Here is a 24,860-nt window from a genome sequence, read left to right on the forward strand (position 1 = left end):
TAGCTCTCATTTTTCTCTTGAATTCTTTCTTTCTCTCTCTTTCCCTTTCTTTCTTTCCCTTTCTTTCTCTTTTTCCTCCTTTGTAAACTATATTTCTCAATTTCTATTTCCGACAATGGTGGATTAGTTTGTCTCGGAACAATGCGATAGTATTTGAAGAATCCTCACTCAGGCAATGAGGATTTATGGGAACTTGCTCCAGAAAATAAGGGAATCTGAGAATAGCAGCTGAATAGATGAGAATTTGAGCAAAACTTTTCACAGATTTAAGGGGCTTGGAGAAAATTAAAGTTCAGAGCCATGCAGTAAAAAGGGGGAACCTATAGATTTCAATTGGGACAAAAAAGGGACACATTTTGTAAGTAAGGGTAAGCTGGAAAGACAGCAGCCCTCACAGTGACTTGAGCCCAGTTCTGAATCCTATCAATTCCCAATTGATGGTTAGTTGCCTCATTTCTCAGTTTCCTAATTATAATGTATGCTGTTCTTTTATAATTTTTGTTTTCTTAAGTTCTTTCAGATAATTCTATTATTTAGTTTTCATCTGGTGTTTGTTGTATATTTTCTAGAATATATTAATTACCCACTATTTCATCATTTAGCCCATTTTAAAAATTAACAGTAAATTTAGTGCTTGACAATATCATTTTCTGTTGTTCAAGTATAAACAAATCTAAGTGTTCCATGTCTTTAGAAAGTGATGCCCTTGTAGGGAACGGAGATGCACTATGGTAGTTTTCCTACCTTCACAGCTTGAGAGCTTTTTCCTCTATTGTTATTACAAAGAATATAGGTAGGTAGGTAAAGATACAAATAAAGATATTAATAGCCTCTCTGCGTAGTCATACCCACTTCTGAGATCTGCCATCTTTGGAATCCTACCTTCCCCCAAAGTGTTTGATCCTTTTCTCCCATTTGCCCTAAGAGTTCCTGTCTTGCTCAGTTTGAATTCTCTTCACAGGAGCATTTTCCTTAGGACAGGAATTTTGTTAGATATTTTCTGAGTTCTTTGAGCATTTAAGCCACAGCAGTACCTTCTGATCTCTCCATAGTGCCTGAGTGTGTAGCTGTGCTCTTACTATTCCATGGGCACCCATAACTGGAACCTGGAATCTTCTCCTTCTCACTGTTATTCTCACAATATTCAACTTGCTGAAAATTCCATTCCACAAGGGACTCTCTCTCCTTTGGAGTATATCTTGGCAATTGCTGTACAGGTTTTCATTTACTATCTGAAACTATGAAAGCTTTCATAAACCAAAATGACATAAAGTGAGGAAGTAATTAGCATCGCTTATCTGGAAAACTTTTTAGAGTTTCCAGACCCCAAAAAATAACCTCTCTTAGGCTTTTCTGATACCTTTAAGGCACATCTTGCTAATGAATGCACAAAATAATTTGAGATAAAGCACAGATGCTCATGGATACAATTCAAAGCTATGGCAGCTTGATACTGAGGTACTAAGTATAGTTCCCTGGGAAGGAGCTTGGGGGTACCACTCTCACTGCTCTGGGTTCTCACTTTATCTATAAACACTGATTGCTATTTTTGCTTTTCACTTTTTTTTTCATAAAAGTGAAAATCCTAAATAGATAAATACTTAAAAAAAAATAAAAACAAACTATGCATCATGAACTTGCCCTGACCTGAAGTCAAGATGGGCTTGTTTTTAAATCATGATACTATCAATCAAGCAAACATAGTCACTGATCCTTCTTTATTGCAGTGTTTTGCCTGGCTTCTAAGATTATAGTTACTTCCTAAGTAGTTTCTCCTCAACTTTGTTAAGTGTTTATTTAGCTTCCCTAGAAGTATTCTTTTGAAATATAATCAGCCTCTATCTCAGAGTTGTCCATATTCTGACATTGCTTTCATTTTCCTCACCAACTTCTCTTCAAATATGGCTTCCTTCATTACTAACCTCAGATAGAGTATGTACATATACATTCTGAACAACTTATTGAACAATTTATTCAATCAATGGGATTCTTCTTCCTTTAAAATCAGACTTTCATAAGAATTTCCTTATGCTACAATTGTTGTATTTTTTCCTCCTAGGCATGTTTCAAATTGTTCTTTATATTTCAGGAGCTTCAGTCAGAATGTCTCTTTTAATGTTCAGAGGACTTACTAAATCAAAAATGGTTTCCTCAAGTTAATATTGTATTAACTTGGCAGTAATTCTTTCCAAATGAAAATTGGCACATTCAAGCCTGTTACCCTCACACTGCTAGAACTGCCATATTCCTCTGATGAATAGAGGAAAATTACTATATTTCTCTGCAGTTTTGTAGACTCCCTCTATTCTTCAGAATTTATTTAAATGCCCCCTTCCTTTTCTCTAAAGAAATGAAATGAAATGGGGAATAGGAATGGGGAGAGTGGCCTCAAGCCTCCAAGGAACCACTGCAGGGGTTCTGTAGTTGACTGGTTTAATTCAATCAACACTCTAACCTTCCATGAATATGTCCGATGCCCTAAGTTTTGTGTTGAACAGAAAAGATAAGTAAGAAATTAACCTCCAAGGGGGTATTAGAGTTAGATGTGGGTTAGGATCCTTATCTATATCTACTAACAGTTGACTTTAGTTAGCTATTTGATTTCTCTGAGCCTCAATTTCCTTATCTCAGTGTAAATCTACATGATACAGCTGTTGTGAAAATTTAACATATGTATAAAATCTTACATTATACATCCTTTATGTATTATACACACACATATATTTGTATATATGTGTACACATACATAATTTTTATAGCTGCTGTGTCAGGTAGGAATTTTATATATAGTTATGTATGTGGGAGGCAGCGCTCCATAAACGTTTGTTCTTTTTGGAGAATGTTACAATCTACTTGTAGTTTGATAACATTTCTTCCCCTTTTACCTCTCCCACACAAAACATAGCCTGTTGATTTTCTTAACAAAATGAATTAAAATTGATTAAGTTTTACGAGGTTTTAAGATTCCTCCGATCTCAAATTGTGTGACATTTGTGAAATGTATTGAAATGACCAGCAAGATTCTTGATCTGAAGTCAAAATCTTAAGGGGTTCAGGGGGTTTTTGAACTGTCTGAAATTGCATGCAAAATTGCCTAAGTCCGTGACTTAGGCATTTTTGGAAGGAGGCAGTTCATTGCTATCACCAGATTTTTAATGGGACTGAGAAACAAACAATATGTCAAGAATCATAAGGGAGTTATAAAATCACAGCTGGGACTCGCAGTAGATGGTATATACTTCAGGAGTCAGACACTGCCTATGCAATTTCCTTTTATAATGCTTAGCAAAGAGCCGGAAAGAGTTAAGAACTTAAACTTTTCTCTTAATGACAGTAATAATGACATGCCTTTCTCTACTAGGAAAGACAGATATAAAAACAAGAACTGAAAAAATAAAAAGGAAGAGACTGAAAGCAGACAGACCAAACACCGAGGGCAGTGAAAGACCAGGAAGCAAAGAAAAGGAAGAAAAAAACAATCCCTCCAACAGGGAGGGATTTCCCACCCCCAACAGGAAAACAGAAGAAGAGGGAAAGGGGGAGGAGGAAGAGGAAAGAAATAGATGGGAAGAGAAATAGAAATGCAAAGCAGAAAGTGATCTTTTTGTCAGACTGTGGTTAGTCTGTTCCCTTCCCTACTGCCCCCTCCCCTCCACCAATAATCTCTCCAAGCCTCCCTAGAGATCCAGTAGAAAAAGAAGGCTCACAGATTGAATGAAGGTGCATGAAATTATAATTTTAGTTCAGTTTGATCATAATGCCTTTTACAAGCCACCGTTTTACCTGAATTTTCTTTATCTGCAACATCTAGATAGTTAATGTTAGAAAACTAGAAAAAGTTCCCTGTCTCCATGTGAGCTGTATACCCAAAATTCATTTTAAGGTGATTCAATTCGAAGTATGCATTTTTCAACAGAAATAGTGTTAAAACACTATCAAAACAGTTTACAAAATGTATTTAACATACAGCAGAAGAAAAGGGAATTGGCCTTTTAGTCATCAGCTGGGTAAACTGGAGTATAACATCTTATTTCGGTTCTCACACTCTAGGGAGCTTTGTATTTGAAAGGTCGGGCCTATGCCAGCCGACTCTATCTTGTTCTGTGTCCTTCACCTTGACCACACCTCCTCCCCTCGACTCCATCTTGTTCTTCACCTTGACCACACCTCCTCCCCTTGAGTAAACCCTCCCTCACCTGCCGGACCCTTCCCCAGGACCCCTCCCCAGCCAATCGGCTGAGGCCATAGCCATTACCTCACCAACTGCCCCCAGGCCCCAATAAAACCTTTGTCCTTTTGAAACTCGCTCTCTTTCCCTGGTATCTCACCGCTGCGTCGGTGCAGGTAGGGGATTGAGCTCGAGCTAGCTCGAATAAAGGCTCTTTGCTTTTGCATCGGACTCGGCTCCCTAGTGGTCTTTGGGGATCACGAATTCTGGGCATAACAGTATTCACCCATGTTGCTAAATTGGGGGGATATGTCTGCACTTAAAAGGTAAAAGGCAGTAACACTATAAAAGGCAATTGGTACATGAGAAGCAAAACTAGCTAAATGTCCTGATCCCTCTTCTTTCCTTCAGCTCCCACATGTGTGTCTTTCTTGCCCCCGTTATCTTTCTACATTTTATACTGGGCACAAATTCCACTCTCCTCATAGGACTGGAGTTCTGATTCTCCTGAACTCGGGAATTTTCTTTCTTTTTGTTTTTAAATGCTTATTTATTTTGAGAGAGAGAGAGAAAAAGAGAGAGAGAATGTGGGCGTGCGTGCACTAGCAGGGGAAAGGCAGAGAAGGAGAGGGGGAGAGGGAGAGAGGGAGAGGGAGGAAATCCCAAGCAGGCTCTGTGCTGGCTGCGCACAGCCTGACACGGGAGTGGGGGTGGGGGTGGGGTGCTCAATCTCACAAACCAACCAAGAGATCTTCATCTGAGTCAAAATCAAGAGTTTGCCACTTAACCGGTTGAGCCACCGGGCGCCCCTGGAAGTTTCTATTGTTTCTGTATATCACCCTCACCTTTCATTTAGATATTCCAGGCTTCAACCAGAAAGTGTTACTTCCTTACTCAGCTTCCACCTTCCACCCTCATCTCCAAGCCCCTGCCATTTTCTTCCATCATTTATATCCTTGACAGAAGTCCAGTGTGTAAGGGAGTAAGTACTGTTACCTTGGTTGACAATGTTCTAGTACTTATATTAAATGGTTGAAGTAGGGTAGGGAGAGAGACAAAAATGCTACCCTGTTTTCTATGAGAAAGTTTAAGATCAGACTCCTTTTCTTAGGCAGAAAGTAAAAAGATGGATGTAGAGAGAGATATTTAGAAAAGGAGGAAAATAAAGATGGTCTTACGTGTCTCCTAGCCTGGATCCACTCAATAAGAGAAGACAAGTCCAACTCAAAGTAGAGGTAAGGCTTGACTCTAAAGAGGTTCTAGAGGATGGCCATATAAGCAACGCATTCCAGAGACAAAAGATTAAATAGAGGGTGCGAGCCTAAGGACATGGCCAAAGATGTGAGGTAGCTGCAGGAATTGTATCAGAGAAACCAGTTCCTGAGAGAACAGTATTAACAGGTGACAGAGGGAGAGCTAAATTCTTCCCTTCGGTTTGGGTAGAACTGCCTCTGTGTATAAATACACTAATCAGCAGAAGAAATTAGTATTGAGAGAAAAATAATGAGCCATAATATACAATCAATTTAAATAGAGTTTAAGGAACAGTAAGGCTAGGGCTAAATACAGGAAAGCCACTTCTATTTCTACAATAATTTAATCATTACTGACTACTTCTACACTGACAGGTATTTTGTACAGACAATGGTATAACAGATTGAGAGTCTGAATTATTTGCAAGTAGACTATTAGTCAAGAAGACTTAGAACTAGAATTCTATTGACATGCAGCCACCCTCAACAGACAGAGATTCAAATTCCCAGAAATAGTTGCTTCTATTTTTGGAGGGTCATCCTAATCCATAGACTCACGAGGCTCTAACCACTGGGGGGAAAAAAAGACTCAAATCACTTATCTCAACTTCTTTTATTTAGAGATAATTGCTACCCCCTCCCTTTTTTTAAAGTTTATTTATTTTGAGAGAGACAGAGACAGCACAAGCAGGGGAGGAACAGAGAGAGGGAGAGGGAAAGAATTCCAAGCAGGCTTTGAGCTGCCAACTGCGGAGCCTGATGTGGGGCTCAAACCCATAAGCCCTGAGACCATAGCCTGAGCTGAAACCAAGAGTCAGACACTCAACCAGCTGAGCCACTCAGGTGCCCCTAGAGATAATTGACCCTTGGATGAAGATCATTTATGTGCATTTCAGTATAGAAATCTGTACAGTAAATATCTTTGTTTTCCAATTAATATTTGCTTCTAGGGGACTAAAAATGTGGCAATAAATTGAAATATTTGTTGAAAAGATATTTCCTTTAAAAGTTTTTAGCCAATCCACTTATGTCATTATTATACTTGTTCATTAAAATAGCTACCATTTATCGAATACTTGAATATGGTAGGCCCTGTGTGAACATCCTCTCATTCAACTAACCCAATCACTATGAAAGATAGGCATCATTACCTCTCTTTTATAGGTGAGAATCATGAGGCTCAAAAAACAGCTAGTAAATAACAGAGCAAGGATGAGAACACATTTTGTCTAATATCTACTACTCTATCAGGTTGTGTCACCATGGAAACATTAGAAAAACACATCAGAAAAAAAAAAGCAAAACTGTCTCTAGTATGTGATCTTTCAAGTGTTTTATTATTTTTTTTAATGTTTATTTATTTTTGAGAGAGAGAGAGAGACAGAGTGTGATCAGAGAAGGGCACAGAGAGAGGGAGACACAGAATCCGAAGCAGGCTCCAGGCTCTGAGCTGTTAGCACAGAGCCCCAAGCGGGGCTTGAACTCACAAACCCTGAGACCATGACCTGAGCTGAAGTCGGACGCTTAACTGACTGAGCCACCCAGGCACCCCCTCAAGTGTTCTTAAAATATGTGCGCAAGTGAATATTTTACTGAGGTTTACAGGAAAATATGGTCATAAAGAGGGCTGACATGCTGCAAGTATTTCAAAATTCTATCTATAATTAAATATGAAAAATTTAAAAACCAGTAATTGTCCAAGTCAACATTGAACAGCATGGTGAAATGATTATGGGCTCATTTGTGGACAGAGAACAAGACCAACAGGTTGCACTGGGTCTATTTGTCTTCATTTCTCACGTGGAACGCTGATGTCAATGCAGGAACTAACTCTAGGTAGGCAGGAGTCACTCAAAATTGTATCACCTACTGACCTTAGACACTTAAAAAAGGAGCTTGGATTTCAAGGGGGTTGAGAAACAACTCTCCTCTTGCTTTAGGTTTTATCATGGATGGGGGGAGGGGGCTCCCCAGGTAATAGACTCTGAAATAGACATCAGCATGCATAAAGTCTATTAGGAACTGCTTTTGAGATCAATGTCTGTGAGAGAGAAGAGAAGGAAGCAGGACTGTGCAGAGGAAGAAGTTGTGTGGTCTTTCTATGGTAGACTGTATTCTTGCAATGGCTCTAGGGAATATTACAGGTTGAGGGTGGGAGGCTGGGTTTCCACACCCTCAGGTTGATCAGTCATTGCATGTGGGTGCCCTGAGAGGAGTCGTGACCTTGAGTTAAGGCAGGTGTTTGCACCTGAGGCAGTTTCCTGAGAGGGCTGGGGTTGGCTGCACTTCCAATAGCTAGGGGAATAAATTTTTCAGCCCTGAAGGGGGATCAGAGCAAAGCAATTACAGCATCCATCTCAGGTTTGCTGCCTTTGATCACATGTCCAGTATCACTTTTATTATTTAAAGTATCTGGGGTAAGTCATCATAAAATGTCCCAAGAATTCCCAAGCCTGGTGAAGATTAACCTTGCCTTTAGACTTGAGACCTTCAGTAAAAGGACAAAATGGTGTCAGTTAGTTAGAACTTAGGCTTGTGTTTTTCTGTGAGCAAGGCAAGAAATCCCGGTAATCAGTGAGAGAAAATGGCCAGATAACTGAAAAACAGAAGGCAGGTTAGGAAGTAGCTCAGACCAGGTTGTGCCCATCTGTCTGTGTGAGAGGATGCTAATCCTTGTACAAGCAGATCTGGGACTATATAAAGCTCTTTTGTGGGCTGGATTTAGCCCAAACATTGTAGTTTGCTGACACTTGATTTTTAAAATTAGCATTAAAAACCCAGGTACAGGAATCTGTTTGGTTTCATTTGCATTCAGTACCATAAGATCCATGTGACCTTGGGCCATATCCTAAAGCTCCCTATGTCTCAATATCCTTATCTATTAAGTGGGTATAATAATAGTGCTGGCCTTACAGGGTTTAGAATAGTAGAGGATCCAAGTTAAACATCCAGCAGGTAGTCTGGCACTTAACAGGTATTCAGTAAGCAATTTTTGGAACTGTTATAGTTGTTATATCTGTTCTCATACTGAGCTAACTGAATATTTTCTGTCAAAGCCACTATTAGCCCAAATTTTGGAGGCAATAGAATAAGAGAATAGTTTGAGTTGTCAAAATTGTAAAGCAAAAAAAAAAAAAAATGTAAAGCAATAATCAAGAAAAAGGTTGTATCAAGATTCTTTATACTATTCTTTCAACTTTCCTGTAAAATCTGAAATTATGTTTAATAAAAACAAACAAACAACCCAAAGCTCTTTGACTTACCCTGCTGGGATTGTTTGGGATAGAAGCATGCATCTGGGAGCCTTGACACTGCTCGGTTTTATGTAATTATACCTTTTTAATTTAGCCCTTAATTTTTGTGAAAACAATCACTCTATTTCAGCTATGGTATGAGAATAAGAAAAATAACGTGTGTCCATATTTGGATTAGAGAGAAAAGGGGAACATCGTGTCCATGGAGTCCTGATAAGATACAAGCAGGGAAAATTGCAGTGAGAAGTCTCCTATAATGAGGTGAAAATGCGGGAAGAAAGACTCCAGAAAGACACATACTGCTATATTTGTTCTCATTTCCTTCTGGAGATATTTCTTTCTTGGAGAAAATGGATATTTATAAGCACCGACTGTATGCCAGGAACAGTAGTAAGTGTTTCACATGTTTTCTCACTAATAACAATCTTGTAGGGGGAGAAATACTATTGCCATTTTACAGTGAGAAAAACTGAGGGTCAAAGAGAATAATTAGGTTTCCCAGGACCACACAGTAAGCAAGGGTGTAGCATGGATTTAGGGTCAGAAACAGTTGGGGTTAAATGTCCATCAGCAAGTGAACGGATACGTAAATTGTGGTATATCCTTATAATGGAGCACGACTCAGCAATAACAAGGAATGAACTACTGAACAAATCAACATGGTTTAGTTTCAAAGTAATTGTACTGAATGAAAAAAGCCAGATAAAACACACATTGTGTTCTTCCTATAAATTCTATTTATAGAATTCTAGCAACTGAAAACGAATCTATACTGCAGGTCAGGTCAATGGTTGCTTAGAGATGAGGTGGAGTGGGAAGTGGCAGGAGAACATCTGGGAAACCAGTTTCTTTATCAGTTGATAACACCTCAGAGGGTTGGTGTGAAGATGAAAAGAAACTAATGACTGAAGTGTTTACTATACTGCCTAATATGACAGCAAGCATCAGAAATTATATAAATCCTAAACTCTGAGTTCTTCCTTCTTAGAGCTTTCTCCACTTCAAGTAGTAATGCTAGTCATGGTTACTTTTATTTATAGCTATACTTCAAACACATTGATCTTAAGCCGAAACACAAGATCTTTCCGTGAAACTAAACCATGACAAATTTTATGATTTGAGTTCAGGGACACCATCTCCTGCTGGGGGACCAGGCCAGAATCTTCTACATAAAAGCTGTTTTGTCTTAGAGCCGACAGTTTTTCCAACTTGTTGCCATTGTGCCCTTTGGCTCCAGAATTTTTCTTTAGTTCCTTTTCATAATTCTTTTTCTTTACTGATATTCTAATTTTGTTCATACATTGTTTTCCTCATTTCCTTTAGTTCTTTGTCCATTTTTTCCTATTAGTTCTTGGAGCAGATTTAAGACAGCTGTTTTAAAATCTTTGTCTAGTAATTCCTCACAGATGGTTTTGTTCCTTTGAATTTGCTATACTTTGCTCGTATGTCTTGCAATGTTTTCGGTTAGACTAAACATTTGACTATTATAATGCAGTAACTAGAAGTCAGGTTCTTCCCCTTTCACAAGGTTCACTATGTTTTTGGTTGTTGAAGGCTGTAGCAGCCAGTTGATTTAAATGCCCTTCCCAAACTATTATTGTAGACTGTATTCCTTGCCATTGTGGTCACTGAAGTCTCTGTTCCTTGGCTTATGTTCAGCTAGTGTTGTAACAGAAATATCCTTGAATGCTTTGCAGATTGAATCTGAGCCAGGGCCCTCCATCAATTTACCAGATTTCACTGTACCAAGGGATCAGCCCAAGATGAAAGCATAGGGTCTTCTCGGGTGAATTCAGAGTATGTCTTGCCCTGAGCGTGCACATGGCTTTCTAAATCCACTCCCCCACCCCCCCCAACCCCTTCATATACATAGTTGCTTTTGAGCATCCTAATTTCCCAAAGAAACTTTACCTAGTTTTTGCCTTGGGCAGTCTGTTGTATGTTTCAACTGTAATCTCTGTCTCCAGTGTCTGATGATGTTAATTCAGTGTCCAGTGTTTTCAAGCTTTTTCACCTGAGTTCTGAGTTAGGCAAAACAGGGCAGAATACTTTGCATCAGAGGCTGTCCCACATTAGTCTGCTCAGGATGCCATAACAAAATACCACAGCCTTGATGGCCTAGACACCAGAAATGTATTTCTCACAGTTCTGGAGTATATAAAGTCCAAAATCAAAGTACCAGCCAATTCACTTTCTGGTGAGGATTCTTTCTGGTTTGCAGATAGCTGCCTTCTGTGTCCTCACATGATAGAGAGAATGAGCTCTGGTGTCTATTCTTATAAGGGCACTAGCTTTACTGGATAAGGGTCTCACCCTCATGGCCTCATTTAACTTTTATCACTTCTTTACAAGCCCTACAATCACACTGAGGGTTAAGGCCCGAACATATGAATTTTGGGACATACAATTCTGAACAAGGTCAGTTTGCTCCCTTCAGAACCAGGGAAACAGTGGCACACTGGGAACACGGGTAGCTGCTATTTTTTTAGTGCTACACGTTAAGACTCTGTCTCTTTATGATTTCCATGGCATTATGACTGCTGCCTTAAGACTATTGCCCCTTTAAAAGTATTGATATTGTAAGACTGTCCTCATACAGGGGAAAGAGTAGGGGAAAGACAAAATGACCACAAACTCTTCCTACTGTTTTGAGGTGAATTTTTCTTGATACAGTGCTCACTGAAACTTTAAAAAAAATTCTTTTTTCATGTTTATTATTTTTGAGAGACAGAGCATGAGAGGGAAAGGGGCAGAGACAGAGAGGGAGACACAGAATCTGAAGCAGGGTCCAGGCTCTGAGCTGTCAGCACAGAGCCCAACGTGGGGCTTGAACCCACAAGCTGTGAGATGATGACCTGAGCTGAAGTCGGAGGCTTAACCAACTGAGCCACCTGGCCCTACAGTGCTCACTGAAACTTTTAACTGTTTTCTAGAGTTCTCACAAGATTGGGTCTGACCATTTCTGCTTATTTTTTGATGTTTCTGTGGGAGAGTGAGATTTTGGAACTTCCTACTCTGCCATTATGTTCTTCTTATGCAAAACACTGTAATTTTTGCATTTTTTCATAAGCCTTATGTTATTCTTCAGACCAAAGTTTTCACAATGCTTTTCACTTCTTATTAATGAAAAGAACTATTTAGATCTCTCTTAACCAAAATGAGATTTATTAGAAATGTATTTTAAAGAATGGAAAAATTATCCATTTAAACTAACAACAAGAAACAAAGTATAATTTAAGATAAGAATACAGTGTAGGGATCCACAGAACTCCAGAGCAGTCAGGCCACTTGCAGTATGATGGCCAGAGGAAATCTGCACAAAGCTAGAAAGTGACTGTCTCCCCTTTCACTCCCTCTCTTCCCAGAGAAGATCAGGTAACCACAGATCAGGGTTACTACCCTTTTCAGATAGTCTGCTTCATTTCTCTCTCTCTCCAGAGTAGATTTCCCTTATCTTGGATTTACATGTCTGGGTTACAAGTCCCTCTCTGGATTATAGTTTTAGTGTTCGACAGACAGAAATGAAGACTTCTCTCCCAATTCCAAATTCTCAAAACAGGGAATCTGATTGATTCAGATTTCTCTGAGGATCAAAGTCTATCCAATCAGCTATGACCAGAATAGAGGAAGTGTCCTCTCACATAAACAGGACTATGGGGCTTCAAGCTGTAGATGAGAATTGGAGCAAAAGAGATGAGGAAGAGGGTCCTTCTCAATGGATGAGCAGAAACCCAACAAAGTATCTATCACAATCCATTTTTAGATTTGTACACATTTAAATACAACTTAAAAGAAATGAGAACAAAAGTGTGCCACAATATGCAGCTAAAATGTGTAAGACATTAGTTCTTTACAATAAAAGAAGTAGTATACACACTTATAATTTACTGCTTAGGGATTTTAAACTAAAGCTAGCTTCACCTATTCCATTTACAACAAATGTGTCCTGCTTTTGTTGAACCACGAGGGAAAACAATTAAGGAATATTCTGATTCTTATCCCAGGGAACTTGAGGAACACAGGGTAAGTAATCCCAGAGAGCCTAATCTCATAAATTGAGAATCTTTCCCTAGATGACACAAGTTACTCAGTGCAACAGTGGCAGTCTCTGCTTTCAAACTAATATGCTGTGAGTTATGCTGAGTCCTCTTCCCATGAGGTTAAAAGTATTTCCTAAATTTTCTTTTTTCTCTTTATCACCTCCTCTGCTCCATTCTTCACCTTTATCCCCTTTACGTGTCAATCAATTTAGAAAATAACTCTAACGTTGTAGCTGTCTCAAAATCTTGGCAGGTTTTGTGAAGATGTAGCTGTGAGAAATAAAAACTGTTTGGAAATGCTCTTTTAGTTTCCATAGGATGAAAATACTTTATCCTGGCAGGTATTTTCTTTCCTTTCCTTTTCTTTTTTTTTTTTTTTTAAGATTTATTTTATTTTTTTTTTAAGTTTATTTACTTATTTTGAGAGAGAGAGAGAGAGAGAGAGAGAGAGAGCAAGCAGGGTAGGAGCAGAGAAAGGGGGTAGAGAGTGAATCCCAAGCAGGCTCTGCACTGTTGGCCCAGAGCCCAATGAGGGGCTCAGACTCACAAATTATGAGCTCATGACCTGAGCGGAAATCAAGAGTCGGGTACTTAACCAACTGAGCCTCCCAAATCCCCCCCCCCCCCCCAGGTAGTTTCAATATGAAACAAGAAGCCCTGTTGAAAAGCACACTCTCACCAGAAAAGACAGCTCTGTCCTTTTTTTTTTCTAGAGTTCTCCTTCCTATTCAAGTTAATAAAGATGGTAAGTAGTAGGGGTCACCTACAACTACAAATAACCTGATGTCTAGTTAAGCCGGTAGTTTCAACTGATTTAGAGTCATACTGAAGACCAGAAAGGAAGAAAGAATAATACAACAAAACACCCGGAATTTAAATAATTCATCCACTACGTAACGAGGACTTGAATCTTACACTAAAGCTCTATTTTACTCATCTCACATATTTACCTCTGGGGTCATCCACACCACCAAACTGTGCATTGTCAACAACTGCATAACCTCTGATGCTCCACTGTATAAAGACTTTCCTGTGTGCCCAAGTCTTCCTCACTGAAAGAGCAAGATGTGTATTCTATCATTTATTGTCTTGCTGTTGGGTGCAATTTCGCTCTAGGATAAATTCTTAGACTCAGACCAAATTATTGGTTAAATGTATGTTTATTACTAAGTATGCTTAACTACCACTGTTACCACAAAGAGGGGCACACACCCAACTGCAATTACAAATTAATTCATGAAAAGAAAAAGGAGGCAGTCATAATTATGTATTCTTTTTAAAGTGCAATAAATTTTCAACAGGCTAATAAAATGAGATCTGACATATAATAACCTACCATCCCGCCATACTCTTAAATCTTACTGCTTACTATGAATGATGCTAATATTTTATAAATGTACACAGTAAAATCAGTAATAAGTTATCACCTCTTGAAAGAAAAGTCTTCATGGTGTACACACCTAAAATATTTAATGCATAATTGCTTAAAAATAAAATAGGATAGACCTCATGAGCCTAATGTAATTAAAAGAATGTCAATGCTTTTCAATTACACTGTCACATATAATGTGATTAATCACCTTTTGAGGCATGTTGGGATTATTTTCCCCAATTCATGGATAGGGAAATTGAGATTTAGAGAGTTTAGGTGACTTGCCATGGGCCTCTCAGCTAATCAGTGATAAAACTGGGAGCATTATCCAAGTCTCAAGGGTTCCACTGCTCTATTCACCACATGTTTCCTCCAGGGTTATCAATGTTTATATTGCAATAAGATTCACAAGTGATTTCTCTATGATCATGTCCAAAACCTTATATAATACAGGTGTCAGGGATCAAAAATAATACCAGCATTTTATGTATCCCTTTAAAGTTAAAAAGATATATTCTTCTTCATCAAATTGCTTATTCATTCAAACAACAAATCATTAAACACCTATGTATGTGTCAGCCATTGTGCTAGGCTCTATTATACCCAGCTATATTAGTTATCTTTGCTCTATAACAATTTATCCCCAAATTTAATGGCTTAAAACAACAAACATATATTATCCTATAGTTTCTGTGGGCCAGGAATTTGGGAGCAGCTTAACTGAGTGGTTCTGGCTCAGGATCTCTCCTAAGGTCAGTAAAGATGTTGATGAAGGATGCAGGCATCTGAAGGCTTGACTAGGGTTGGAGCATGTGCTTCCAAGTTCACTTACATGGCTATCCTCAGGAGTCCTTGGTTCCTCAGTGGCTGTTGGCCAGAAACCTTAATTACTCATAATGTGGGCCTCTCTAAAGTTGCCTAAGAGTCTTGTGACTTGACAACCATCTTTCCCCAGCAAGCAATCCCAGAGAGAGAAGAAGAAAAAAGCTGGCATATGCTTTAAGATCTTCTCTAAGAAGTCTCACTACATCATTTCTACATTCTATTCATGAGAACAAGTCACTAAACATAGTCCAATCTCAAGGTGAGAGGAATTAAGTTCCACCTTTTGAAGGAAGAAGCATCAAAGAACTTGTGGACATATTTTAAAGCCACTATATCAGTGAATATAATTTAATTTACAGAAGTTAATCTAATTATTACAAAATGATTTGTTAACCTCATTATAACATGTAGATATTTATTTATTTATTTATTTATTTATTTTCAACGTTTTTAATTTATTTTTGGGACAGAGAGAGACAGAGCATGAACGGGGGAGGGGCAGAGAGAGAGAGAGACACAGAATCGGAAACAGGCTCCAGGCTCCGAGCCATCAGCCCAGAGCCTGACGCGGGGTTCGAACTCACGGACCTCGAGATCGTGACCTGGCTGAAGTCAGACGCTTAACCGACTGCGCCATCCAGGCGCCCCCCAATAACGTGTAGATATTTAAAGGAAACTAAGTGTATTAAAGAGTGGCTTCTTTATAGTTGTTGTTTATTTGTTCCCATTTTGTGTCCTTATTTTTATTTCACCCTGTTAAAAAATTCTACATACAGTGCCAAATAAATTATGACTTGTCCTATCGTGTTGTATCAATTGGAATTGTATTCAGTACTTATAACAGAAAACCCAAACAACAAAACCTTAAATAGGAGGGATTTATTTTCCCTCACATAACAACAAATCTAGAAATGGTCAGTCCAGAGCTAATAAGCTCACCCTCCAAAGCAATCACAACCCTGGTACCTCTGACTTCCTACACTATTAATACTGTGTGGGGCTTTGGTTATTATGGTTGAAATATGGATGCTCCACCTCCAGCATCATGTCACTGTTCCAGGTAAGACAACAAAAATAGGTACAGGTCCAATGGTTAAAAGGACATTTCTTCCATAAACTTTGGGCCTCTCCTAGCAATATCAATTTGCATTTTATTGAAAGGTCACATGGCCCGTCATGGTTTATAGAAATCTGGAGAAGTAAATACTTTTAATTAGACACACTGTCACCCTGAAAAAAAATCAGAGTTCTGCTAGTAAGGAAGAAAGTATTTTGGTTTAAACAACTAGCAGTGTCTACCACACTGCTCCAAGGAGCCTCAACACACATTATCCTGCTCCAACGAGCTTTGACACACATTATTGAAACACCACACCAGACAAACAAACATACTGTCCAAGATTTATCTGTTTCAAATGGGAGAATCTAGTCATTGTGAATCTCATATATAAAGCATATTTTTCAAAGTAACCACAATTTTCTTTTTTCTAGTTGATAACATTGAAGAATTGGCTGACATTAATGTCACTACTAGGAATCTGTCCAAGGAGATAATTATACAGTTGTGCAAAGGTATGTGCAAAAGGAAGTTCATCAGAGTTGTTCATAATATCAAAAATTTGGGTGAAAAAACCAAAATATCAATAGAATACTGGTTAGATAAATGATAGTACATGCAACTAACAGGCAACGCAACTTTTAAAAATGATGTTAATCATGATATATTGTTCAGTGAAAAAAGAACTGTATAAGATCCAGTTTATGAAATATTGTATTTTTATGTCTTTATGTGTTTTTCTTTATATCTGGAAGAATGTAACACACATTTTTAAAACTGCTTATCTGTGGGTTATTTTTTTTATTTGTTTGAATAACTATTTATGGTTTTCATACAAATAACAGCTATTTTCAAAAATACCCAATAGGATGGGAGGGGCTGACTTGATCTAGTTTTTGTCTTATCAATATTACTTCCTGCCAGTAATTTTCTTAGACATGCAATGGCTGAACTTATCTTTTTGGAATGGTTTCTTATCTTTGCTCAATGGAAAAAGCAAAGTTATTTCTTACTCATTAAAAATTTCAGTACAATTAAACATTTTTTTCAATAAAATTAAAATTAGGTAAGGTATCTTGAGTTTTTGTTTTGCTTTCTGTTTGGAACACTGCGACCTCTGGAAGGGTCTCCTTTTCCTGTTTCACAGTAGTTGTGGAAAGGAAGGGGGTAAGGCTGGGCAATTAACCATACACAGGTTGGGAAAGAGAGAAGAGAATACAGGTAAGGGTGGAAGGGAAAGAAGTCTGGACAGATGGGTGGGGAAAAGAGTACTAACCTGAACATCAGGATACTTGCACCTCTAAAATGGTCTATCAGTTTTTCTGACCTCAGTTTTTCTCATCTGAAAAATAAAAGGTTTAAATAAGAATCACTAGATGTGCTTCAATTCTTTTGTAAGATCTCTTTGGATCTATTAATGGCATATCATGGCAAACTCCAGTAGAGCTGAATCTAAACAAATTAAAGGAAAAAGAACAAGAACTTACATACATTGCTCCGTATTTCTCCCAGGCATGTTAAGTAACTTGCCAGGGTTGCACAGCAAATAGGAGGAACCAAGATTGCAGCCCAGAGCCTACACTCCTAAAGGCTATACTGAAAGGCACTTAAGAACTGACTGAGGAAGGCGTTTAAAGGAAGCAGGATAGCTTTCTTACCCTCAAGCTAAGGCCTTGTAGACAGAGGATGGTTAAAGCCAAGACCTTATCCCCACCTCCTGACTGCTGTGGGGGTTGTCTCAGTGGCTCACAGGCTCCTCCCTCTAATCCAAAAACAGCTTTCTGATTCAAAGTCCTTTGGCCAACGAAAAGAAAGATGAGTTTTACAAAGCGCTAAGGAAGCGCTTCCTGTTATTGCCTGGCAGCACTGAAGTAATGACAGAACCAAACCGCGTGTGCTACAGAAGGCTTTGTGGTACCACTATGTTTTCAACCCTTCCGGGTTCACACATCTGGTTACCCAGCACCCGTTTGCATATCTCATCTTGCCGTATTTCCTTTCATTAAGGACAGAGAGATACTGACTACAGAGAGTACGGGTTGGCTGGGTGGGTGAGTGGGGGACAGGAGAAAAAAGAACGGGAAGCAGGCTAGAGGCCAAAAGACTTCTGCAGGGTTAGAGCCTGTCCCTCACACAGAGGTCCCTCGGGTACCTCCAGCTTCAGTCCCTGCAGTTTCACTGCTTAGTCTCTCTCAAGGTCCGGAAGCTAGTGCAAAACCAGCACCAGGACCAGGAAGGAGAAGCCCAGCAGCGAGGAGCCGCAAGTGGGCAGCGACTACTGCTCATAGAAGACCCGACTTCCCAGACCCCTTCGCAGAAGGGCGGGGCGTGAGCTTGGCGGCCAATCTCCGCGTCCGCACGTCGCCATAACCCCGCCCCACCCTGCCCCCTCTCGCTCCGCCCTTCCCTGGGGCTGGTGCGGCGGCAGAGACGTCAGCGCTAGGAGACCCCTGGGTGGCGGCTGCGCCGTCGGCGGGCCGCGGCCTGGACGCGCTGCGGGGAGGGGCGGAGCGAGCGGGCGGGAGCGCGAGCTGGGTCCGCCTCGGCAGCCGCCGCTGCTGCCGCTGCCGCTGCCGCCGCCGCCGCCGCCAGGGAATAATCTGGGCGGCAGCGGGCGGCCCCCGCTAGCGGCCACGAGCCACTTCTGCCGGTGCCGGGAGGAGCTAAGGTTGCCGGTCTCCTGTCGTCCCCCTCTCCGCCCCCCAGGAGGGGCGAGAGGGAGCCGCGGCTGATGTCAGGTACGGCCGGCGGAGGCGCCCTCAGGCTGCGGGTCCAAGGTCTCGGCTCCCTTCGTCCTCCCAGCGCGGAGTGTGCTTTTGGGGGAGCGTGGAGGGTGGAACCAAACCCGGGCGCAGCCAAACAGGTGTCTCGGGGTCGCCGCCGGGGCTGGGGACTTGGAGCTGCTGAGGGAGGCGCGGGGCACTTCCTCCTCCCGGCGCCACTGTGAACTGCCATTGGGGCAGCCTGCCCACCGGGCCGCTATTTTGTTGACGAGTAGCCTCCTCTTGATGGTGGGTTCTTCCTTTCTGCCCTCTGGTGCCCCTCACCTCCTCTTCGCGCGCTGCCCGCCGTCGGGCGGCGGCAGTGAGACTCGAGCTGCGTCTCGGTCGCGGCGGGATCACTTAGCGGTCCTGCCCGCCGGGCGGTCCCCGCCCCGCCCCCCTGCTCCGACCTGTGGGTCCGGCTGGACTCGGGGCTCAGGTGTGGCCACCTTCATCGAGAGCCGCCGGGCTGCCGGGCAGCGCGAGTGCCGGGCGAGCGAGCGTCTTCCCCAAGTGCCGGGGGGACTTCCTCGGGGCTTTCTTGGATCATCAGGTTTGTGGCTGATTTATTTTTTAAAATTTCACTGCCTCTGGCAAAGTGAGCTAGCCAGGTGTGTTTGGCTCACTTGCACGGTAGAGAAGGAGGCAAAGAGTTTATTTCTCCACCCCCGGCACCCCCTCGCGAGTGTGTGAGTAGTAGGTGCTGACAAGTTGGCCATACGCCTTCGAATTTGGATAAATTATATACTCTTAAAAGAAGAATGTAATTTGGGAGTGGGGATTTATTCTTCCCTAGCTCTTACTCTCCTCTTATTATTTTTTTTAAATAATAAACAAGGCACCACATGCTCTGGAAAAGTTGATTGGATTTATATCTAGTTTTCTAAATTCGTTATAGATATTGTAGTATATCTTTTTAACGCTTTTCGGGTTGGAAACTATTACGCTAACCATGACTTGACTTCAGTATGAATTAAAAAGTTAGTTATAAAGGTAGAACTTTAACACGTTAAAGTGAATAATTAGGCCAAAGTGACCTGGACAGAAATATGCTCATTTACTAAAAGTTAAGCAGAGAATATAGATAGCTTGGCCTGGGTGCCAGGAACAAGTGTTGTGCACAAGTTCAACTTGTTTACTTCTGGTGTAGGTTTAGACAGTGGGAACTTGAATTTTTAGGAGATATTTAAACAACTTTCCATACCCTTATCAGATTAATGTCAAGTGAGCCTTATGCACATGATGCTGTGTGTTCTGAGTATTGAATATAGTAAACTATACTTATTTTGTTTTCCACTAGCTAGTATATATTGATGTGCAATTTAAGTGAATATAAAGTTTTAAGTTACCAAACAGTTAACTCTTTTCACCATATGTTAAGTAAAACAGTGATTTAGTAAGGAAAGTATGACTCATTTAAAATCTTCGTAGGAAAGGAGCATGGTTTTTAAGTACTGGTGGAGAACTATTAAAAATCTCTCTCAAATATGTCTGTAATTTGTGTTTTTCTGTATCTTCTTATTTAGGCCTCAGCGTTTAAACAATATTTTGTGGTTAATATTCATAGATAGGATAGATACAGTTTTCTTAAATATGCTTTTTTTGGGTATAGATTATACTAGTCTGTATTTCTGAGTAAATTTAATATCCAGAAATTCTTAGAATTTTATCACAAACTTGTTTAGTGGTACATATAATGAATTAATTTTCACCCAGTCATAGAAATACAAAAGTGTGTCATTTAGGCATATGCTGTTTACTATTTGTATATTGATTTTTGCTCCCTAAGATAAAAATTGCATTTCACAGCTTATAGATTTTGTAAACCATGGTAATTTAAAATAGAGCCTTTGTGTGATGAAATTATTGATTGGAATTCTTGTGACATTGTAGCTGTAAACAAATGTTAAATGGAAAAGGGACAACTTGGTGAAATTCATTTCACATTCATTTAACATTTTAAGCTTCCTAATACAACCATATTACTTTTAGAACATTTGTTGAGATTTGAATAAAGACGCTAGTGTACAAACTATAATAAGGTGGGAAGAAAAGTATGACAAAATTTTTTTGCTCCAAATTCATTACGATTAAGGTCATTCTTTTAAAAGAAGGAAGGAAGAGAAGAAAGAAAAGGAATATTGTTCTACAAAAAAGAAGTTAGCATTTTATCTTAAAATCTAAATATATCGGGGCGCCTGGGTGGCTTGGTCGGTTAAGTGTCCGACTTCGGCTCAGGTCATGATCTCACGGTCTGTGAGTTCGAGCCCCGCGTCGGTCTCTGTGCTGACAGTTCAGAGCCTGGAGCCTGTCTCAGATTCTGTGTCTCCCTCTCTCTCTGTTCCTCCCCTGTTCATGCTCTGTCTCTGTCTCAAAAATAAAATAAAACGTTAAAAAAAATTAAAAAAAAAATCTAAATGTGTATCTAATGTGTACTTAAATTTTCACTTTGCAACTAATTCGAATGGCCAAGGAGAAAATACATACCAAAATCTATAATGTGTGAATAAAAGAAGTGTCCCTTGGAGAAAAATATATAAAGAAGTTGATATTTGTTAAATAGAGATGCCTGTAAGAAAGTAGGAGAAACCAAAAAATCTGAATAATTTATCTAGAACCTGTAGTATGAGCTGCCTTGCACATTGAAGGCACATATTAAAGGCAGGAAAAAGCAATATTAGGTTGGCGAGATTCTGAAATGGGAAACCTGGCTAGTTTACAACTAAAGCTATGCACGAAAACATTTGAACTGGTGGAAATTAGATACAGCCAAATTTGAAATTATATATGGTTTGGTGTAGTAATTTGCATTCTTGGTCCTTGTATTATTTTCCTAGGGGTGCCATAACAAAGTGTGGCAAATTGAGTGATTTAAAACAATAGAAATTCATCATCTCAGTTCTTCAGGCTGGAAGTCTGAAATCAAATGTTGGCAGAGCCATGGTCTCTAGATTGTAGGGGAGAATCTGTTCATGTCTCTGAGCTTCTTCTGTCACTGACAGTCCTTCGTATTCCTTGACTTGCCACTATATCACTCCCCTCCATTCTTTCTGTGTCTGTATCTCTTCATATGGCATTCTCCCTTTTTTTATAAGGATACCAGTCATATTGGGTTAGGGTCCACCTTGATGACTTCATCTTAACTTGATTACATCTGCAAAGACCCCATTTCCAAATAGGTCACATTTATCTTTTACAGTGTTCAATAAATTTTTAGCACCATAGGGCAGACCAAATCATAGGGTGTGGTGAGAACAGAGTAGGGACATCTAAATTTACTTATTTATCATTTACTTATCTCACTACTGATTCAGAACCAGGTTGTAGAGGGAAAACAAACAGACAAAAATCTCTGTCCTGGAGGAGCTTATATTCTAAAATGTTGGTTCTCAAAATGTCCCTGGATCTGCAGCATCAGCATCATCTGGGAACTTGTTAACAATGCAGATTTTCAGGCTCAACGCCCCCCCCCTCCCACCCCCACCAGACCTCTTGATTCAGAAACTGTTTTAAAAAGACTTTCAGATGATTCTGATGCAGACTCAGATTTGAGAATCAATGAACAAGATGGAGAAAAGAGACAATAAACAAGGTAAGTAAAATGTGTAATATATTAGACGTTAGTAGGTGCTGTGGGTAAGAATAGGGAAAACCCCCTGAGAAGTAAAGGCCTGAAGGAGTTGGGGAGTGAGCCATGTGACTATGTAGATGAGTTGTGTTCCCAACAGAACAGCAGGGGCAGAGACCCTCATGTGTTTGAGGAACAGCAAGGAGTCCAGAGAGAACACAGCAAGGGAAACAGTAGGTTGAGTTTATGAAATTTGTTTGTTTGTTTTTGAACTGTAGAAACCAAATACTAGGAGGAGATATCAGAGAAAGAAGAGTGAGGATAGGATGGCAGACCGTTCAGGTTCATCTTACTGGTTTTGGCTTTGTCTCTGAGTGAGACTGAGAAGACCCTGAAGGATTTTGAGCAAATGACTAATGTCTTTTTAAAGGGATCACACTGGTGAAATGGACTGGTAAAAATGGATTGAAGAAAGAAGGCTGTAAAGGGGAAAGTTGATTAGGATCCAGTTATACTAGTTGAGAGAGAAAGATGGAGGGTGAGGAGAAGGAAGAAAAGGAATGGTAGGGTGGTAGGACTAGGGTGGTAGCAGTGGAGAGGTTAGAAGAGAGGTACAAGATGAAAAACATATAGGACTGTAGTGAAAAATAAGGTTTTTTCCTCCCTAGTTACTTCAGTCACTGAGTTGCCTGCCTCAGAGTTAACTGATGTTACAACTAGTCTTTATATATTCTTCTTTAGATATTTTATATATATATGATAAACAGGTTTTAACAGGTTAGTAGAGTGGTTCTTAACTGGAGCTAATTTTGTTGCTTGGGACAGTTGGCAATGTCTGGAGACCTTTTTAGTTGTCCCAGCCAGGGGGAGTGCTACTAGTGTCTGGTGAGTGGAGGCCACAGATACTTCTAAACATCTTACAGTGAACAGGACAGCCACCACAAGAGAGAATTATCCAGCTCAAGGTGTCAGTTGTGCCAATAAAAAACACTGGCTTGATGGGACTTAGAGAGGTTGAGGCACAGATAGTGAAGGGAAGACAGTATTGTGTAGACAGAGGAGACAATAGGAATAGAGGAGCCCGCTGCATTGGGATGTTTAGTGAACTGTATAGGTAGTTCAGGATTACTGAAGAATAAATTATATGGCATGGGGTATTGAAATATGAGCCTGGAAATCTGGATAGAGTCTAGATCAAGGAGAGCCTATATATATCATGTAAATTAAAGATGCTTAGTTTTTGTCTTATAGGCAGTGGGGCTCCATGGAGAATTCATGGAGTGACTTGGTCAGCTTTTCATTTTAGATAGATCATTCTGGGGGCACGTAGGTGGTTCAGTAGATTAAGCATCTGACTCTTGATTTCCACTCAGGTCATGGGTTCCATGCTGGGCATGGAGTCTGCTTAGGATGCCCTCTCTCTCTCTCTCTCTCTCTCTCTCTCTCTCTCTCTCTGTCTCTCTCTCTGTTTCTTTGTCTCTGTCCCTTGTGCTGCGCACTCTGGAAAAAATATAAAAATAAATCTTTATCTTACACAGTTTTAATGACTGAAGTTGTGTTATGGGAGAAAATAGTTTTGAAAGGGTGAAGTGGACATCATCTCTTTGTTGTAAAGTAAGAGATGCACATACGTATAAGCTGATATAGACATTACCCTTTTTGCAAGATACACAGAGAGATGGGAAAGAAAATGTACTCTTTTCTGTGTAGACATGAAATTTAATCTTTGGTTTTAGTTTGGGTTTTTTCATTTGTTTTCTTTACATTTCTCTTATTTAAAAAGTAGCCACTACACATTACTGGCAAAAAAAATCATAATCTGCCAAATGTGCAAAGATTTTCCTTAGCACATGTAGATCATTGTTTTTGACAGCTGCAGAGTATTCTGTGGTATGGATGTACCTTGTTTGATTATTTAACTAGTTCCTTATCAACAAGCAAACATCTTACAGCAATGGCTGCCATGACCATTTTTGCAGATGACTTTGTTTTTGTCCATAAGAGAAATTAAAAAAAAAATTTTTTTTAAGCTTATTGATTTATTTTGAGAAAGAGAGTGCAAGTGGGGGAGAGGCAGAGAGAGAAAGGGAGAGAGAGAATCCTAAGCGGGCTCTGCACTGTCACTGCAGAGCCCAGTGGCAGGGCTGGAACTCACGAACTGTGGGATCATGACCTGAGCCAAAGTTGGACGCTTAACCAACTGAGCCACCAAGGTGCCCCCATAAGAGAAATTTCTGATGATGAAATGGTGGGTCAGGTCATACTCATTTAAAAATTTTAAAATATATTGCCAAATTGTCCTTCCAAAAGACAGTAAATATGTGTATTGTGAGAAAGAATGCAGGAGTGCCAGTTTTCTCTACCATGTCATTACTGTGTGTTACTAAACATTTTTACCAGTATGATAGGTTAAAGTACTATCTCTGCATTTGATTTAGTTTTCTTTAATGTGAATTTTTTTTTCTTTGAGAGAGAGAGAGAGCCAGGGGGTGGGGAGTGGTGGGGACAGGAAGGGGGAGAGGGAGAGAATCTCAAGCAGGTTCCACACTTAGTGTAGAGCC

The 24,860-nt window shown here is 40.0% G+C and overlaps 1 protein-coding gene across 2 annotated transcripts in view; it reads left to right on the forward strand.

Moving 5' to 3' along the window:
- Positions 1-18,356: 18,356 nt before the first annotated feature.
- Positions 18,357-24,860, forward strand: part of C1GALT1 (core 1 synthase, glycoprotein-N-acetylgalactosamine 3-beta-galactosyltransferase 1) — a 42,321-nt gene continuing 35,817 nt past the window's right edge. The window contains exon 1 of one of the 2 annotated variants that reach the window (XM_043588945.1): positions 18,357-18,707. In XM_043588945.1, coding sequence (XP_043444880.1) covers positions 18,701-18,707 — 7 coding nt within the window. In that variant the 5' untranslated portion in view covers positions 18,357-18,700. The remainder of the gene's footprint in view (positions 18,708-24,860) is intronic. The other variant, XM_043588946.1, reaches the window with a different exon arrangement.

This window comes from Prionailurus bengalensis, chromosome A2 (genome assembly GCF_016509475.1).
Source record: "Prionailurus bengalensis isolate Pbe53 chromosome A2, Fcat_Pben_1.1_paternal_pri, whole genome shotgun sequence".
Taxonomy (NCBI): Eukaryota; Metazoa; Chordata; class Mammalia; order Carnivora; family Felidae; genus Prionailurus; species Prionailurus bengalensis.